This window comes from Amblyomma maculatum, chromosome 9, assembly GCF_055883805.1.
Source record: "Amblyomma maculatum isolate TAMU_Amacu chromosome 9, ASM5588380v1, whole genome shotgun sequence".
NCBI lineage: Eukaryota > Metazoa > Arthropoda > Arachnida > Ixodida > Ixodidae > Amblyomma > Amblyomma maculatum.
In genome coordinates, this window is record NC_139352.1 from 19,828,648 (window position 1) to 19,845,241 (window position 16,594).

At 44.6% G+C, this 16,594-nt stretch overlaps 2 protein-coding genes and 1 pseudogene across 2 annotated transcripts in view; 1 reads left to right on the top strand and 2 right to left on the bottom strand.

Annotated features, from left to right (window-relative positions):
- Positions 1 to 2,554, bottom strand: part of Src64B (Tyrosine-protein kinase Src64B) — a 32,075-nt gene extending 29,521 nt beyond the window's left edge. The window contains exon 1 of the mRNA XM_084578348.1: positions 2,236 to 2,554. The gene's annotated coding sequence lies outside the window, so the exon portion shown is untranslated. The remainder of the gene's footprint in view (positions 1 to 2,235) is intronic.
- A 346-nt stretch (positions 2,555 to 2,900) lies between these two features.
- LOC146178530 (histone deacetylase 1-like) overlaps positions 2,901 to 16,594 on the top strand; it is a 29,442-nt gene continuing 15,748 nt past the window's right edge. The window contains exons 1-5 of the mRNA XM_084578351.1: positions 2,901 to 2,983; positions 5,912 to 6,024; positions 8,726 to 8,843; positions 12,602 to 12,676; positions 13,255 to 13,393. Of these exons, the coding sequence (XP_084434477.1) occupies positions 2,935 to 2,983; positions 5,912 to 6,024; positions 8,726 to 8,843; positions 12,602 to 12,676; positions 13,255 to 13,393 (494 nt within the window). The 5' untranslated portion in view covers positions 2,901 to 2,934. The remainder of the gene's footprint in view (positions 2,984 to 5,911; positions 6,025 to 8,725; positions 8,844 to 12,601; positions 12,677 to 13,254; positions 13,394 to 16,594) is intronic.
- Positions 8,941 to 11,614, bottom strand: LOC146178531 (uncharacterized; annotated as a pseudogene).

Here is a 16,594-nt window from a genome sequence, read left to right on the forward strand (position 1 = left end):
CTGTTTTCATGAGACAGGAACAAGTATAAATGAATAGCAAATAACTTAAAATTAAATTTCTTTTGTTCTGCTGTTCTAGTGGCTATGACGAAGTTAACTTCAGGTTATGCAAGGTATAAAGAAATGTGAAATGATAGTTCTTGCTCACTTCTGCCTGAAAGCGGGTATGACAACATACTTTTTCATCAGCGATGTATTAGTACAAGCAAAGCAGGTACAGCACAAGAGAATTTAAAAAAGTGCGTTTACGGGCTTGTTGGTGACAGTTCATTTTCAGTTAAATGCACGAAACACACACAGACACCTTTCTTGCCCCATTACCTTCCTTGTGTATGTGAGCACTTCGCAACTTTAACCAAACATGAGTGCTAGAGAAAAAAAGCAAATTATTTTCAGGGCACAGGCAACTTTCATACACTGATCCATGTGTAATAATGTTGTATGAGCCAAGTCAAAGATAAAAACATGCAGTAAAAACTTGGAACCTGTACGCGCCTTTGACAGAAGACACAGCATTCAAACATAAACAGATAGCTATAAATTTGGTACTGTACTGTTTTAGGAAAAGAATTGCTAACCTAAAAAGCAAGTCAATATAAGCTGTGGAACTGCAGAGTCTGGATGCTGCTACGCAGTCCCTACTAGCTAGGGTAGTTGAGTTTTTAGCTTCAAGAAATGATTTTTGTTGTTCCCTCAAATTGTGAAACACAAATTCTCTCTTCCACCCCCTCAACAGTGAGTATTTTGTTGCATAATTTTGTACTGAAGTGCCACTTTTTCCACTGCACAACTGCTTTACGCTGTTTTTTTTTAACCATTTTGACAATGTATGTATATCCACTCCTGCTTCATGTATCCGACTGCATTCTTAGCACAAAAACAGAAGATTGCCATTTCTTGTTAAATCTGGTGGCAATGTTCAATTGCAATAAACAGAGTGGCAAGCGAACTACATGTGGGAGGAAACCATACAAAGTTAACGCGTACGATGCATTCACTCAGTCTAATTTGTTTCAGGTTGCATTTATGCTCCACGTATATATGGTGCACAAGAACGATACCCGCACTTCTTTCAAGGTAGCAATCTCTGACACCGAAACACGAAGGAAAGTAACCGACCTTCCCCGGCGCCGGTCTCTTAATGGAAAAACGGAAGGCTGGACTCCGCTGGAAAGCCATTTAAACAGAAACAAATCAAAACAGGCGATGACTAAAAAGGTCCGTCAGCAAGCGGTTGGCGGAGTGGGCCGTAAACGAAAGAACGCGAAAGAAGTGGAGGGGGTGGAAAAGTAAAAAGTGCAGAGGCTGCGGTGGGGGGTTACAAAATGATCAGCCCTCCCTGGAGGCGCGCGAACTTCTTCGCGCTAACCGTGACCTGGCGTTTTTCCAAGAACGAACCGCCGCCGTTTCATCTCCTCTCGCCTCGACGCATAGTCGTCTGGCCAGTTTATAAAATGCGGAGCCGTCCGTCCGCGCCCAAACCGCAACAATAGCGTCCGTTACGCAACCTTGTATCAACGGGCCGTAACGTTACAGAACACTTTATCGGCGCGACGCCGTCGGAGACGACACCGATGATTTGACTAAGCGCGTCGTCTGCACAGACAGGCCACAACCGTAAGACCAAAACCCCACGCACGGATTAACAGCTTTCGATTATACTATGCCAGACAAACGCCCGTTCAAAGGATTAGGGACGGGAATTAAATGACGCTCGTCCTATTCATTTTCTCTTCCTCGCGGCAAAGGCATATCGGCCGTTATTTAACTGGCCGACGTGACCAGCCTATTGTTCATGCCATGCAGCTGCGGTTCGCACATTCGGGTCGACGCGTTCTCTAAAAATAGCTCTTGCGGCGCTTTGAAAGAAAAGAAAAGGCGAAGCAGAAACTCGTCTTTTCGAAAGTTGCTCAGCCGCGACGAGGCCAGCGGCGGCGGCCAGGGTGTACTACCAGTACTACTACGAGAACAAGACTCGGCAATACCGCGAGGACAGAGGCAACCCGAGGATGTCACGAAGACGTGCTCGCACAGGTTGCGACGACAGGGCGAAGGCCCGGGCGAGCGCGAGAACAGGCGAACGCATCTTCGTGACCCAGTCGTGCGCGATGTCATTTTTATAACGGGCTGCCGCAGGTCTCGTTCTTCCCAAGGCAAGACAGGGCTCTGAGTAGTTGGTCACAATGCCAGCCGTGCCTGTGCAGTGAGGCTTACTACACGAATTAAAACGCTCACCTCGCTGAGATCAGCTCATGATTGTGCCGAGAAAAATATCCACTGTCGTCTGCAGCGAAGTGTCGGGCCGGCGGAGATCACAGGAACACGGGTGGTGGTGGCGGTGGGGGGTGGGAGGTAGCTTTGCGGCGATTCCGGCTCTTCGCTTTCTTTTCCTGTTGTTTAGTTTCCCCTCGCACTTCGCGGCGGGACCTACATGCTAAGCGAGTACGCTACGGCGAGAGCAGCTCGCGGGAGACATCTTGACAGGGCATCGACACAAGCGGCCACCTTTAATGTCTGCAGACCTCTCATAAAGCGACCGTCAACCATTCATGCCATTTGATTGTTGAATAGATGTCGCCACTAAACAAGCAAGGTTATTTTTGTTATTTTTTTGTTTATAAAGTTTGATTTAAAACTGAACAAAGGTTTTATTGCTTCTGCACGCAGAAGTTATTAAAAAAAATGTTTTAAAAAGTAGTCATTTTACTTCTTGTAACGTTAACTTTTTGCGGTTAACAGAAGATATATTTTTAAACTTTTAAGACTTACATACCCACCACAAAATGCCTATTTTATTGCACAAAATTATATTAAACATAAGTTTTGTTGCAACTTAAGTTATAATTAGTGTTTTTATGAAATGGCCAAATGAAGCGTTTGCATGGCTTTTGTCCTTTTGTAACGAGGCTATTTACCACGTGACCTCTAACAAATATGGCCTCCACAATGCACTCAAAAAAGCGGGTTTGTTACTATTACGACGGTAAGTTTAATTAATTTTTGTTAACATTAACGCTTCCAGTAACCTTCGAAAGCCGCGGTATTCACATTTATATGCGCGCACTGCTGTTGTCTTGTATAAATCGCTATTTTTTCGTAAGCCGGTCGAAGTTATCTTCAGCAAGCTTCGGCAGCTTTGACAAACATTTCGCTTTGTTCGCGTCTACGAGGCGGTTGTTGGCGTTGGGAAGCTGATTGCCTCAGTTTGCACAGAGGGTAACTGGAAATGCTATGTGTGACCCTCTTTTTGCACCATGATTGGCAGTTTTGCAAACACCCAGCCGATTTAAGAAAGACGCTACTGCGGCGAAATTTCGGAGCGCATAGTTCGGAAATATTCGCTTAGGATGTGTTCGGTTGGAGCATTAACTGCAAAATTTTATCTCGGTAAAATTTTCTACCTGGTTATATAGAGCAGTTATTTTTTTTTTAAGCCTTGCATTTATGGTTAAGAATTCTAGCAGTGGCTAGTCGCGCTTCTTGCTTACAAGGTGTGCTTGGTGCCTTGGCTACCTTAGCGAAACTGGGTTCGTTTAGCAGTTATTTTCGAACTTGATCGAAACAAACTTTGCAGATATATGCAGCACTAGAAAGTTTTTGTTTCTGCAATGTATGTTTGACGACATCGATGTGCTAAGCTCTTGCAAATTTCTAAATTCGAAATTTCTAGTAACTACCGAATAGATAATCCGAAGATTTACGTAAATCGAATATTCGGACCGGCTATATCGCTCCGTTCTGACAGCGCAACAATTAGTGGTGCTTTAATGCACGCTTTGGTGCAGTCAACTGTTCTAAACTAACGCGACATGCATTTCATGCTACAAATGGCCCTTGGAAACGCGCCGACTCGGTGCTTTTATTTTAGCTCTCCGCGTAATTAGGAAACTGCAATGCGGCATAATGATTGCGCTATCCATTTCTGCCGATAATTCAAAATTATTGGGTAGTTAGGCTTAAAATGAAAGCTGCAAATTATACAGGGTGATGAACTTTTTTTTTTTTTTTTACTTCGCTCGGGAGGAGTTTATTTTCAAACCTGATTGGTGGTGCTCACAGTTTACAAGCTTAGAGATATGAAGCTCCAACCTGAAATTCATTCTCTTTTTTTTTTTTGGAAGGGGGGAGGGGGGTGAATATTCAGTTCAGTTCAGTCGTTCAGTCGTGTCCGACTCTTCGTGACCCTATGGACCATATCACGCCATGCTTTCCGGTCTCTCACTATCTTCCTAACATCACATAACTTCATCTGCAGCACCTCCATTAGTGGCTTGTGAAACCAAGTTAGAGCATCGAGTTTATAGTACGTCAGCCACTTGCATGGACCTGTCGGAACTGGGCATACAAGTCTTGTTCAGTAGGTCAGCTCCATACACTGAAGTGGTCCTGGGCTTGGGTACTGCTGGAGCAATAACTGCCTTTAGTGATGAGTTTGCATGGACAGGGGACCTCTTGATGCTGGCCTTTAGCTGCCCATGACAGATTTAGATAATAATGACCAGCTACGTTAGATGGTCACGGGCAGAGATAGCAAAAAAGTGGCAGACCAGTGGTGGTGGGTGCTCACCAGCATTGTGATCCCATGTGTTTGCGCTGCTTACTTTGGTTCCTCAGATACGTCACCTACATTTATATTTCTGTAAGGAGCCATGGATTATTTCATTAAGTTGGGGGAACATTATTAGTTCGAGTGAAGCATTTCTCGGTCACTTATTTTGATTCATTTGATTGTACGGCATAGTGAAATTAGAAAGCTAGCGTGGCATCATATTTGCAAAACGTAACTCCGCGGAAAATGAAATTGAGGCCTGCAGAAACAGCCAACACCGCTAACACGAATTGAAACAACAAAAATAATTATAATAATATACTACAAATTTATTTCCCCACAAAGCAGTTAGTGAACTTTGCTTGCATCGCTTTGTAAGCAACAGCCTCACTGATTTCGTGTTCAGCATCCCCACAGTGATTGAGGCCTAGGTTTTACATTTTGTTGCAGGTTTGGTTCCTTTGGGCACTGAAAGAACTTGAATCATTTGGGTGACATTTTATGTTGTTTTGAAGTGTAAGTCGGAAGTGCATTCAATGTGTGTTCTGTTCCCTCATGTTCCGGCAAACTGCTGCACAGAACTACTTGCATTAACTCACTCATAAACTCCTGTTGCCTTCCCATGCTGAAAGACCCTTCATCACTTGACTCATGGTGTCTGCATGGGAACTTCAATATCTTCAATGTCTTCAGCACCGCTATGCCTTCCTGCTCGCTAAGATTTTTTCGTGGCATGCGACACAAAATTTTTCAAAAGCCCTCTGACGCTGTTTGGTGAATTCATCTGAAAATTGCAACTCTCATTTGCTGGCATGCAGTTTCGTAAAAGCGAGGCAGAGCTGCTTCGCAGTAATACCATTCGCTCGCAGTCTATAAATCTTGGGGTGTTCTGTACAGAATAAACCAGAAATAAAACTTTTTTACCTATTTTTTTAGAGGTTCATTAAATTAGGACAGATCACTAAATTGATTTCATTATTTCGAGTTAGTCAAACTATTGGATATCATGGGTGTCTGAGGGGTAACTGAGATATTCAAGACATTCTTTAAATCAGGTTTTTCAAATCAAGTCTTGGCTGTACATTCATGCTACTCAACAATTACTGACTCAGCCATGCTGTCCTACCTAGACCTGATGAACGACATCAAGAAGACATCATTATTGATGTGGGGAACTTGAACAAGAATGTGCTACCAAGGTTTAATATTTGCATGGTAGTTGGTTTGAAAAGACATCACGTGATTATTGTGCTCCTAAAATCAGTGGTGTGCTTTCATTTAGTTTAAGGCCGTGTATGAAAGCTTTTTCAGAAGTGGACTCAAGGGCAGTTTAATGATGTTGCTTTCTTTTAAAAATTTCAGGCGACATAGGGAACTACTACTATGGCCAAGGACATCCGATGAAACCTCACCGTATGCGGATGACGCATAATCTTATTCTCAACTATGGGCTGTACCGGAAGATGGAAATCTATGTGAGACATTTCTCTGTTATGGCTTTATCTTCATTTGATATTGGAGTGCGTTGCTCATCCAGTAGCAGTTTTTTACTGCAAAGACAGCACTTTCCTCAGGGCGCATTGCTATTAGCTGTGCCGGACTTAATATTTCCCACGCAGGGGGCATATGTTAAAGCAGATGTGTGGCATACTGTGCGACACCACGGATCCCATGCACTCATGTTTAGCCATGTCTGGCATCATCGTGTGTGGGGAAAAGGACCGCGCGTCTCGTGTAGAACATGCAGAACGTAGCCTATAGCCAGCCTGCTTGTAGAAACAAATGAGCCGCGCCTCTTGAAAGTTGAAGAACCTATGTTCATGCATACAATATGTTGCATGGTATGTTTACTTATTGGTAAGGTTGCATGGTATCGGTGCATTATAAATTAGTAAATAGTGGTAGTGCGCTTGGAAAGATGAAATAAATAATTAAGCTACAAGCTGCAAAGACTGTGATAGAAGAATAAAAGTCACGTACGCATCAGGAACGTTTCGAGGTAGTGGTTTTTGAGGATGCACACACAACGCATAACTTTGTACCAACGAAAAGGAAAAGCCGCAGTGTGGTGAATGTCGAGATGAGCTACCAGTAAACCACATTTTACTCTCATGCCCGCAACTTGAAACACCGGGAAAAAATAAAAATAAATGTTCCGTGATGTTCTACAGTGAACACATTCCTTTTGTCCAGTGTTGCTTTTAAGTGAAAATGCCCCTATTGATCTTTCCTATATTTTTAGGTTTTTAAAAGAAGCAAATGTCTTAAAGTATTTATTGGAATAAATAATATCCACACATATCACAAACAGACTTTTAACGTCGTGCTTGGCGCATGACAGCCTCAGTTGCATATGCACCATAATGTCCAACACATGCTGGACTCCCTCTCGGCTTATGTCATAGAGGTGGGTCTGGAGCACTGATTCCAGCCAAGTGAGTTGCTGTGGTGCCTAATTTTTCTTAACCTATTTACGTCAAAAGAGCCATTTCCTCCTGGCACACTGTCTGTCCATCCTTTTTTTTTTTCTGTATTCTCTGTAAAACACTTTTTAACGCGGTAGCGTTAAGGAGCTCGTGTCGCAGAAAAGCCGGTGTCGTCGGCGTCGTTGGCCGTGAGCGATAAATCCCGGCATGCACTTCATAAATAAAAAGCAACTTCCATGTGCGGCGCTGCCCCGACACGTGGCGCGCCACTCGCCCCTGACGTTTCGCCGTGCACCCTCACGGGTTGTAAAATCAAGCGTCTTTCCTTTCTTTAGATCACTATCTTCGCTCACCCGCTTCTCCCCTTCGGGCCGCGCGGGTACCAGTGCGAGGATGCCCCAATACCCTTGCGTTTAATAAGTTTTCTCGCTCTCTCCCCTTCCAACATCCAGCGTGCGTCACTCGACCAGTGGTGTTTAGGCGACGCGGCTCCTCTTTCCACTCACAGCGCGATTGCTAGGTGCAGCGTCTGATGCCGGACGCCTCTAACGTGACCGCTGCGCCGTAGCGCTTCTGCTGGGAAAGCGTCCCCTGCGATGTAATAACGCTATCGCGTTCCACTCTTGAAGGCAAAGCTTAAGCGTCCTCCAAATTTTTGATCAGACAGATCAAATTTACGGTTATGTCTTTTTAAACGCATTTTTCTGTAGAGTCTCTCCAGTATTTTAATTTATTGTGTGTGCTAGTGCTTGCTTTTGGGGTGTGTACACTCCGCTTCATGAGCTGCTTTGCAGCACTACGGGAGGTATGGACGACCTTGGCCAATTGGCGTGTTGTCCTGATGGGCCCACAGCTTCCTTGCTTTTTGTAATGCTCTGAACAGCTTGTGAAGCGAAGTATGAGCCCTAATGGCGCTTTCAATTTCGTGTTTAGCTTCCAAAGCGTTGTACATGGGCTGGTGATAATCTCTGACCTATTAGTTACTTAATTTCTAAGGAATTGTTGGCTTTTAACATCTGCTAAGCATCAGTGGTATTTTGTGCTACAGTGCATCTGCAGACATTGTTTAAAAGTGGGTCAAATCTAGGTAGAGCATTGAACTCTACAATTGGGGTGAGAACCCTGCATTCCTCACAGGAGAGTGGCAACAACACCTGAGACTTCTGCATGAGTCTTGGGTAGCACCTTCGGCTCTCAAAATGGGGGAAGAACCTTGCGTCTGTTGGCTTGCACTCCTTCCCATGTCTCATATGCACAGGTGCACAGCTTCTCAAAATATGGCCTAGTCCTGTTAATGACTGGCTGTATAACTTAACAGTCTGTTAATTTATTTATTTAGTTCATATTGAGGTGCCTACAGTGCCCAGTCAGCATTATTTTAGAGGGGAACATAAAAATCTCGGTTGCAAAATAGAGAAAGTGAAAGGACAGTGGTGGGGAGTTTGTGGAATGCTTGGGTTTAGATGCTCAAAGAAACCAGAAAGCACCTCGAGGAGAAGCCAAGGGGCTGTGGAGCACAATTCTGAAAATACATGTTCTAGTCCACCAGTGTAGCGTCCTTTTTTTTTTCTTTTTTTTTTTTAAGTTTTTGCGGCTAAAGCTCGCCTGTGAAGAGGCGTATCTAAAATTTTTACACTAATTTCGTTGTTGTTTGTTTAGCTGAGAGGAAAGGAGGGACTTTTTATTGTGTGGGTATCTGTTGCGGGCTTGGGACTTTTGATTTACCCTTGTGGCTTTGCCTGCTGTCCAGCGGCCACACAAGGCGACCCAGGAGGAGATGACCAAGTACCACAGTGACGACTACATCCGCTTCCTGCGCAGCATCCGGCCCGACAACATGTCCGAGTACAACAAGCAGATGCAGAGATGTGAGTTTCCTCTTTCATCTGGGGTGGTGGTGGAAACGTTTATTGGTTAATTGGAGTTTGGGAACCACAGAGTGGCCCCGCTAAATGGTCGGTGTCCCTAGTCCGGGACACCGCATGACGAGGCCCCGTCTCGCGCCCGTTTCACCAGAGCCCGTTGAGACTCCAGTGTGGAGCAGTTGAGGAGGGCAGTCTCCCATGCCTCTCGGGAAGGGGTATGGGAAGGGGGGAGGTGAGGATTTCGAGTACATGCCCACACCATGTGGAAGACATTACAAGTCTCTCCACAGTGCGGGCATCGCCTGTCCGTGTTAGGATCATAATGCTTTAAGATTGCAGGGCAGAGTAGAGTGCCTGTTTGCAGGCGCCTTAAAGTTCGTTCCTCCGCCTTAGCCCCTTTGCAGGAGCCGGGAAAAGGCGGTGGTTGTCGCTATAATACTTTATGATTTCTCGCAGAAGCGGCTGGTTTGTCTCCGAGTCAGAAGAGCTTTGATGAGGAGCCCGGTGAGTAAGCGCTCGGGCAGCCGCGTCAGCGGTTTCGTTACCTCGTAAGCCCTGGTGGCCAGGAGCCCAAATTATTTTCTTTGACGTTGCAGCTGGGGCAGTCCGCCTTAGAATTCGACTCGCTAAGGGGGAGATCTCCCCTTCTAAGTAATGAACACACGCTTTTCGGGAGTCCGTTATGATCATCCTTGAATTCGGGTCCGCGGCAGCAAGCGCTATCGCTACTTCCTCGGCTCTTGCTGAATTTTGTGCTCGGAAGGAGAGTCCATCAAAGCGCATTTCCCGGTGAACAACAGCGGCCGTGTAAAATCCCGTCGGCGACGGCCCTGCTATGTCTACATAATATACACCGGGTCGGGAGCCGTACTGCCCCTCAAGCGCCCGAGCCCGCGCTTGTCGTCTGCTTTCGTGCGTGTCGGTGTCCATGTTACGGGGTAGCGGAGATACCCAGAGGATATCGCGCCACAGATCTGGGATACGCCTCGACTCCTCTGAAGTGCAATCATGTTGGATACGTAAGCGGCTAAGTAGGCGGCGCCCGGGTGCCGTCTGCATGAGCCGCGTATACTGGTTCACGAGATGGGCCTCCCGCAGCTCCTGGTAGGAGTTGAGCACCCCCAACGCCTTGAGTTTTGCATTAGAGGTAGCCACCGGGAGATCCAGGGCTCGCTTAGTTGCCTTGCGGATGATGGCGTCTATTTGCTCATCGTTTTGCTTAGTAGTGCGAAGGTATGGCACGGCGTAGAGGATCCGGCTAGTCACGAAAGCATGGACGAGCCGAAGCGCGTTCCTGCCCCGCAGACCGCCCCGCTTGTTGGAGACGTGGTGAATCATGCGCCCTACCTGTTCGCCTACCTTCTTGAGTTTTGCAATAGTGGAGTCCGGTCTGAGTCTGTGGTGAATGAACTGGCCCAGAATCCGGAGCTCCTCCACCTCTCTGATAGGACCTCCCGACAAAGAGATGTGTATTGCTGTGTTATCCTTTGGGTTCGTTCTAACATGCAGAAGCTCTGATTTGGCTGGAGCACATTGGAGCCCACAGTCGATAGCATACGCATCGACTATGGAAGCGGCCCGCTGAAGGTGCTCCTCCATTTCCCCAAGGCTCCCGTCGGTGGTCCAGATAGTAATGTCATCTGCATATTGCCACCTGGTGTCCCCATGTTCTTGCTGCACCTGAAAGAAGAGGACACTGAAGTTGACTCTCGCGTGCTGTGTGCCGAACTTCGCCTGCTGGTACAGCTTCGTCCCGGCGTTTTAGTCAAGTCTAGCCCTGTTGTCTGTGACAATATAATGTATGTTGAATTCCTTCCACCCGTGCCAGTTGGCTTGGGAGGTGCATCATAGCTATGTTGAACAGAAGTGGTGATAGTACCGTTCCCTGAGGGGTTCCCCGTGTTCCCATGACGTAAGGGCCATACTCCTCGTCCTCAATCTGAAGAAAGGCCTGGCGTTTAGAGAGGAAATCTCTTAGATACACGTAGGTCCTAGCTCCGCAATTGGTTGAGCTCAAGTTGGCCAGGATCATCTGGGGTGGCTCGGCAGTCTTTCCTCCCACGGCAGGTTCAACACTTAATACAGTTGAGTCTTGGCAGTTCGAACTAAGAGGCAGCCAAAAGTTGGTTGGAGCTTTGTGATGTTTGAATTACCAAGAGCCCACTGTGTACTAGTTAGATCTATAGTTGCTGACTGGTAGTTTGGACTCCTATGGAAACATTAGAATGGTGAAAAAAAAAAAAATAATAATAAATAAATTTCTTATAAAACATTGCTTTACTTCAGTTGAAGGGGTCAGTCATTTCGTGTATATACCAAAGCATCGCGTAGCTCAGGTCTTGAAGCGATGACTCTGTGGTTAAGACGCTTGACCACTGAGCCGTGAGATTAAGTTAGAACCCGGCCACACCATCCACATTTCAACAGAGGTAAAACACAAAGTGCCCGTGTACTTTTCAGTGTTGGTACATGTTGGAGAACCCCAAATAGTCAAAATTATCGGAGCTCTCTATTACAGCACCAGTAATAGCCCGAGTCACCTTGGGTTGTTAAACCCCATAAACGATCTCATTATTGCGACACATAGTGTACCGATGTGATAGGCAGTGACTACTTTCGTGGTAGTGGTGTCAAAAATAATTTAGGCTTTGTGAGCTTGTCGTCCGATGGCTGCACAGCTGCTAGCATGTCAAGGATTAACGTGTGGATTGGGTAAGTGTCCAGAGGCAAAAGTAAAGACTGACCAATGGCCGAAGCAAGCATTCTGCCGGCATTGCCCTTTGTAATTAGGCCTTGTGACTAGACCTAAATCTATGAACTGTTGGTATGTCATAGCATGCACTGTGCAATTGCTTGCTTGCATATAATGGGAAGCCTTCAGCCTGTCTCGGCAATGCCTGGTCTGTCCGTGCCGCGATAGAGAATTTGGGGTTGCAGTGCATTTTGTCGCTGGTGTGAGCTGCTTGCCTTACAAAACTTTGTAATTTTCTTCCTTTCGCTGTCTTTGCGAAGCTATGTGACTCCCACACACTTCACTGCTTCTTCTTGCATTCGAGGTGAGAGGGCTTAGCACAGATAAATCCTGCAAGCTATAAGTGTAATTCAGATTTGTGCAGCAGACTAGTCCGGGAATGGTATGAGCTTGTAATCATGCTTGTGTGGTGTGTCAGCCCAAAAAGATTATCAGCCCATACACTTGGGAGGCTTCCTCTTATGTTAAATTCAGCATTATTCTGTAAGGTTTTCGGCCCCGTTTCAGCTGTAGGAGTAACGAGGTTGTACATTAGTATATGGCGGCCGGTCTGTTTGCTACGGTTCTGTCGTGAATGTAAATGAGGTTGTGGAAAATAGATAAATCCGTTTTTATGTGTTCGAAGTATCAGGAACTCTTACATTGGTTTTAGTGGGGTATGTTGCAATGCCATGCAAAAGTCTGAATAATCGAGCATGTCCAGAAAAAGCTTGTCTGAATTTCTGGCCGGCGACAGCTCGGTGGTTAAATTTTGGAGAAGTTAAGGAAAACTACTAGGAAAAAAATTTCTCTTGAGTCAAGGGAAATGGAGGTGGAGCCAGAACCTGGAAAATCACACCTAGCTGGAAGCTGTTGTTGGCTACTTCTCATGAATTATGTTTCATAAAACCAAGCTCAAGTTCTACAGAGCAGTGGAGTGTGGTTGCGTGGGACCTCGGCTGCCGCTTTCTCTTTGTGCGGTCCAGTTGCAAGCTGGGCTGACGCACTACTCCGGTCTCTTCTTTCGCAGTTAATGTTGGCGAAGATTGCCCTGTTTTCGATGGTCTGTACGAGTTCTGCCAGCTCTCAACAGGTGGCTCTGTAGGTAAGTTGAGCTTGCGACATTGCCATTATTCATTTGTGACCCTTACTTCTTTATTTTCTTTTTTTGTTTTATAGAAAGGGGTCCATTCATCCAGTGCCTAAATTTCTTTCTTAGGTAGCAGTAGTAGTCTCCATAATTTATTTATTTAATATTATTAATATTGTTGTTGTTATTATTATTAAACATGATGCTATCTAGTGGGAAATTGGCCAATTTCTGGCCTGTAAAAGCGTGCTTGCTTTGGTGCTGGCCATAGAGAAAAGCTTGGCCAGGAAAGAATGCCAAGTAGGGATGAAGTGCGAGCTGTACAATTCTGCCGCTTCAATTGATGTGAACAGTCGCATCGGATACTACTGACTAAATCCTTCCCCCATTGTGTATTTTTCAAGCTGTGGCGCTTCATTCACTGGCATTATTCTGATCTTATATTACATTGGTTCAGTTCCCTTGAGTCTTTTGCAAAAGCTGTTACTTTTAGTTACCCAGTTGCACTGACAGCGCAGTGCCTAGTTATTTTGGTGTTAGTGCTTTGTTTCGGCACGAGTTGAAAATGTTTTACTGGTTTTCTCCGTGGGCAGCTGGTGCCGTGAAACTGAACAAACAGGCGACCGATATTGCCATCAACTGGGCAGGCGGTCTCCATCACGCCAAGAAGTCTGAAGCTTCAGGATTCTGCTATGTCAACGACATTGTCTTGGCCATTCTTGAGCTGCTCAAGTGAGTGCAATGTCTAGTGCACATGCTAACGGAACAGGGAACGCTGTTGAGAGTTCTGCATTTGTTTTGCGCAAGTTTTCCCGCCTTTTTTCCTCATTTGTACTGTTTATTCACTCATGCAACTGCTTTAGGGTTTGGACGAAAGAAGACTACAGGACTTCTTTGTATCTTCCCTACTTGCTGTTTACAGTAAAAGCTCATTAATTCGAACTTCACGGTACTGAAAAAGTTCGAATTATCTGAAGTCCTAGCCTGTACACAGGCAAGGTCCTTGGTAGGGGTCTCAAACTTGTACTGCTGTGTGGGCCAAGTTGAGAAAATCTCATCCTTCGTGAGCCAAGAGCCAGAAAAATGAAAAAATTTAAGTATAGAGACTATAAGTATAATATAAATGTAAAAATAACATATAAACAAATAAAAACCAACCAAAACATCTCGCTGTGTGACCATATGAAAAGGTACAAAGGTATTTTGTGTTGTATTTATTATTACAACAGTCATCCTCATAGAAGAAAATGTATGCTACTATTAGGTGAAAGAGAGGGCTAGTTATTTTGGGGTTCTTAAGGAGGGGATGAGAGAATCGGAGGCAGACTAATTTTCCGACATAGAGGGATGCAAATTTGTACACTGGCTTGAAATAGTATCAAACAGTTAGATATAAAGCTTCACTGTGATATCCTCAGCAATTTTTGTTTCATCATAGTTTACATGTTGTTCATGTGTTGCTTGATCATGCCAAGGCAGCACGAGTACAACATTGGCTATAGGTCTGTAAATGACTTTGATATTTAATAGAAAGTGGGGTCTGAATTGAAGGAAGTGTTAATTTCTTTTTGAACTTCCCTACTCTATTAAGGGGGGACACTGGTCTTAAAGCTGTTTTTCTTATTTCTAAGCGAATAATAATAAAATTATACCATCTTGCCCAGTTTTCTGCGCTGATTTCAAAAATGTCCTTCTTTTTCTTGCAAACCATTTAGCACTCATGTTACGCAGTTTTAATTAGTCAGTAATTAGTACCTCAGTGAAAAGAAAATGACTGGGTAAAATTCTTTTTTTTTTTTTAATGGCTACATAGTTTAATGCAGAGAAAATGGGATGTTCAATGCAGTTTTTTTTTTATTTTATCTTTGTGTGCAATTTAATGGAACATTTAGCATTAACATGCAGTACGTGCTTTTAAGCGTTCAAAAGTTTGCAAAATTTTTCCTTAGACATTGCAACCGCTGCTCCTTTAGCTTCCTTTTCTAAAAAAGATATTACACCTGCATCTGCTCTAGGTGCAGACATATCGATACACCAAACCAGCCGGATATCCAAAAAGCAATTTGAGAAAAATTAGAAAAACCCAAATGGGCCAAAATTTACAAAATACTGAAGATATATGTACATATTTACATCCTTTGAGAGCTAATAAGCGCCAGGCATGTAGTTTGACTGCTGCTTGTGGGTGGAATGCTGCTTCAGTGCCCGGTGCACTCTTGGTAGAGCTCGTGAACTGAACGGGCGCTGTCCATCAACACTTTCTCTGCTGCGCGTGTTGTCACGGGTTTCAACTTATTCTCCTTGTAACCTTACCAGTTCTTATTATGAAGTTCCTTATGCAAGATATTCACTACTGCAAACACATCATTTAGTGTAATTTGTTGATTTCCCTTGCTTTGCATTGCCCGTGCAGCAAGAATATTGACAGTGAATGGACTTATTTTTTTGCTGGCTTGAGCGTGTGGCGATCTCCATGCCGATGAAATATCACCGCAGTCTGTGCACGAGAGAGAGAGCTTTGCAGCTAGACCGTATGCAAGGTCTCCTTTAAAAACTCACATTCCCACCGCAACCTTGCATTTGATGACACTCCAACAGCTTGTTGAAACATTCCAAATTCACAACAGTGAATGCAGTATCGTCCATACCGCTGGCGGTGTATTGAAGTGGACATTCGTCACAGTTGGTGATGAAATGAAATTTTCGTTTCAGTGCTGCTTTCGAGCCAAGAGCATGTAGTTGTTCTTGCGCTTTTGCTTCGATCTCCAGCAATTCTGAATGCTGAAGCATTGCGGTGTCACAGCGTACATGGCCGCTGCTCGTGGCTGTCGCCGAGCTCGTTAGGCCTTCTTCGTTCTCCACTGGCACTCCATCACCAACCGCTGCCTCTTGCACATTATTGGAGCATTCCGATGATGCAGGACGCGTAGGAAGGTTGTTCACTCGCTTATTTTTTTTCTTTTGACCAAACTTATGGTTCAAACGGAATTTACTCGGAGGCATTGCTATGCGCCGGTCGCTCGCTTTTCAACAAAATGGCGCCGGGAAAGCGTCCACACCCGCCTCGGCTGCGCTTTTTTTGTTTGTGTTTTTTTCTCGGTGGCCATTCAGGCCATGCAGGCTTAAGTAGCGGGAAATTGAAGCCCAGAGGGACCTCTTTCAAACGTGCCCAAGATGGCTGTGATCGGCGCGGTGAAACGCGAGTTCGGTGGAGCTGAAAATGTACCGTTTTTATCGTCTGCTTACAAGCAAAATAAGGTGACACAATGATTTAATTTAAACATTATGGCAGAAATATTGATTTCAGAGAGACAAAGATTGGTAGACTTAGAGAATAACCCTTTGACTGTTTTTGCCATATGGGTACTGCGGCCGCATTCCGTCCCACGGTGTTATAGCTGTACGGGTACTGCACTAAACGCATAATTCAACACTGGGGGTGAATTTGTTTTCAGAATATGTATAGTTGTAGATTCCAAAAATGTCATCTTCGAAAATTCTATTTTTCAGTCACTTTTTGGTCCCAAAGACCCTTGCCCCCCTTAAAAGATGCAATATGTACCTTCTCATGTTTAGAATGCATCGTGGCCTAATTTCTTGTTATTTAATAATAAAATGGTAAGCCTAGAGGGTAAATCTGAGACTGCCTTGATGCAAAGCATATGTCAGCAATTACAACAAAACAAACTGCATTCAAATCTATGCATCTTCTGCGGCGCTTCACTCTCCACTCTCCGCGAGCAAGATGATATGCTCAAAACAAACTTTTCAGAAAACAAGCCTTAGCATTCTAAACTTGCATACATTGCATATTATGTACATTACGTTGTCTATATATAATTATTTGGAGCATTTAGAATTTGTTTTTGGGTGAAATATTTTCAGACGAGAGAATGAGTGTTGTAGATGTCGAAAAGCTAAGTTTTCTGAAAT